Source organism: Rhea pennata, chromosome 10 (genome assembly GCF_028389875.1).
Source record: "Rhea pennata isolate bPtePen1 chromosome 10, bPtePen1.pri, whole genome shotgun sequence".
NCBI classification, from domain to species: Eukaryota; Metazoa; Chordata; class Aves; order Rheiformes; family Rheidae; genus Rhea; species Rhea pennata.
Window position 1 is genome coordinate 22,739,523 of NC_084672.1, and position 2,574 is coordinate 22,742,096.

The 2,574-nt window shown below is 33.4% G+C and overlaps 1 protein-coding gene across 1 annotated transcript in view; it reads left to right on the forward strand.

Moving 5' to 3' along the window:
* NPTN (neuroplastin) overlaps nucleotides 1-2,489 on the forward strand; it is a 58,206-nt gene extending 55,717 nt beyond the window's left edge. The window contains exons 6-8 of the mRNA XM_062583799.1: nucleotides 91-112; nucleotides 852-925; nucleotides 1,426-2,489. Coding sequence (XP_062439783.1) covers nucleotides 91-112; nucleotides 852-912 — 83 coding nt within the window. The 3' untranslated portion in view covers nucleotides 913-925; nucleotides 1,426-2,489. The remainder of the gene's footprint in view (nucleotides 1-90; nucleotides 113-851; nucleotides 926-1,425) is intronic.
* The last annotated feature ends 85 nt before the right edge of the window (nucleotides 2,490-2,574 follow it).

A 2,574-nucleotide genomic window follows, 5' to 3' on the forward strand; every position in this document is an offset into this window, starting at 1 on the left:
TTCAGTTCAGCTAGTGTACAGTACAAAGACTGACTTCCTTTTTCTTTCCTTTCCCTGTCTTACTGGATTGCATCTGAACTCTTGCTGCAGATGATGAACCAGCTGGGCCAATGTAAGTGCACTTTGAGTAATCTCAGTAATATTTTTCTTAAGGGGAAAGCTTAGTTTCTGGGAGGGATATTTAAAGGGATAGCTTATGGGAGTTTACATTACTTTAAATCTGTTACATGTGATGTTACTAACTGTGGCAATCTGAAGCTTTAATAAAGATCAGTGTGCCATGTACTGCATTACTACATAAAAGCAGGCAAAATTCTCACTCTAAAGAGCCTGTAAGCTGACCTCTTCTGATTCATCAAAATTTGTCAAAAAAAGTCGATACTCTCAAGTAAAGCAAACCTTTCATCACGGATACTTGGATACCCTAGACTTTTGACATCTGTAAGCAACGGAGTAGAGAAGATTGACATTTCAAAAATTTTGCTGTAAAACCAAGTTGTTAAAAAGAGTTAGAAACAAGTATTCATGCTAAAGTAAAAGGTGCTCTCCTGACTGTCCTGTATAACATATTTGAGGTAATATTACAAATATAATAAGTAACTGGCAAACTGGAAAAATATGCTACTTCAATTGTAAAAAAAGTAAGTGGTAAAACTAGGAAGCAGAATGATAGATGTAGGAGGTGAGTTCACTAGGAAAGAAGGTATCAACATACATGGCTAAAAGTTGTTTGCGCTGTCTTTAACCACCTAGAGACAGGAGGAGGAAGATTGAAATGCTGTTTAACTATGTTCAAAGAAAAGTTTTGCTATGCTTGTGAATGACTCTGCATTTTCTGCCTCTTTCTCCAGGAAAACAAATTCTACGAACAATCATAAAGATAAAAACTTACGTCAGAGAAACACAAATTAAAAATGCTTATAATGTAAGTATGATTTGCACACATGTAAGAAATGGTCACGCTGAAGTCTTCCTTTTTGTGTAGTAATTGTTAGGGATTGGGATAAGTAAACATAACTTGTCCATGCATTTAAAAAGCTGTCAGCTGTTCAGTGTATGGCGCTAGTCTTCCTGACTGTCAGATTTCAAAGAACACATGGAGTTTTCAAAGATTTTTTTTTTTTTTTTTTTTTTGCATAAAATACATAGGTCTGTAATTATTCAGTAGCTTCAGAACTCTAGGCAATCACAAGCGTAGCTTCGGAAACTACAGCTTAATGTTTTTGGTACAAAAATGCTACTAAAAAAAGCTGCCTCATTCCATCTTAAATCTGGAAGCTAGCTGTGGTTGGGAAGCCTTTATTTCATTTCACAGAAAATTAGATGTTAGATGGCTTAGATGGCTTTGTTTACATGCTGTTACAGCACATGACTTTGAAAATGCTGTCAGTCATTGACTAATACCTTTTCTCATTTCTTTTTTAGAGCTTTAAGTTTCTGAGAGACTGATGGCAATATGACCTGCTCAATTTAATGGCTGGAACTCTTAGTTCCTGAACTCCCTTTTTTTTTTTTTTTTTTTTTTTCCTTTTCTTTTCTTTTCAAGTGAGCAACAATATGACTGTCTAAAGCATGCCTTATTTAGCCTCTCCTGTAAGGATGACCTAGCCAGATAAATTTTAATAATGCTTCAGTGTAGAAGGTGTAAACTATTTTGGGCTTGATGTGCTGTGAATGTTGCTTTTTTTCCTTAATATATTTAAACAGTAGAAGTTGTAAGCTAGATCATGCATGCACCATTTTTTTATTTAAGGTAGCTGTTAAATTGGCCAAGCTCTAAAACGCACTGCTGCCATCTAGTGATACTTTTTTGTAAAGTACTGCAAAACTTAAAAATATACAGTATATATTTATATTTTGGGGGAGGGGGAAAACCAAAATACAGTAAATGTGTTTCATTTTTAAGCTGCTGATATTCATTCCTTACTGTATGTCTGAAAGATGAGAGAATTATACTGTTCTGGTACTTAGAGAAGTAATATAAATTGAAATTATCTTAAGGGCTTAACCTATATAGAGAGACTTGAGTGTCCAATAATCAGACTTCAAAAGCTGGAATGGTTCAACAAAGTGGTGGTGGTGAAATGCAGTTAAAAACAAAAACAGAACTTCAGTTTATAAATATATATATATGATTGCTTTTTAAGTGATTTTTTTTGTTAAATCATGTAAATTCTCAAATCCTTTTGCACTGATGTGTTCAACATATTCTTGTACATTCAATTCAGGCAAACTTTTATAATTTTCTTTTTTTGTTTAAATGATGATGAAACATTACAGCATGGTGATATTCTATGCAACTAGTTATACTCTTCAGTTTGACACTGTAATTTCTCATGATTTAAAGATTGTAGAAATAGACCTAACAGGGTTCTTATGATGTGTGTAACTGTAGATGCATGAACTTGTGTTCTGTGTATTTGTTGAAGTGCAATGATGTATAAAAAGTGGATTCACCTGTTTTTAAAAATAAAACACTGACAAAACTGTGTGAGATATTTTCAGAAAATTAACAATATTTAAGCTTGTGTATCCCAAGTGCTGTATATTCTAGTAGTAACAAGTTAGTATTTC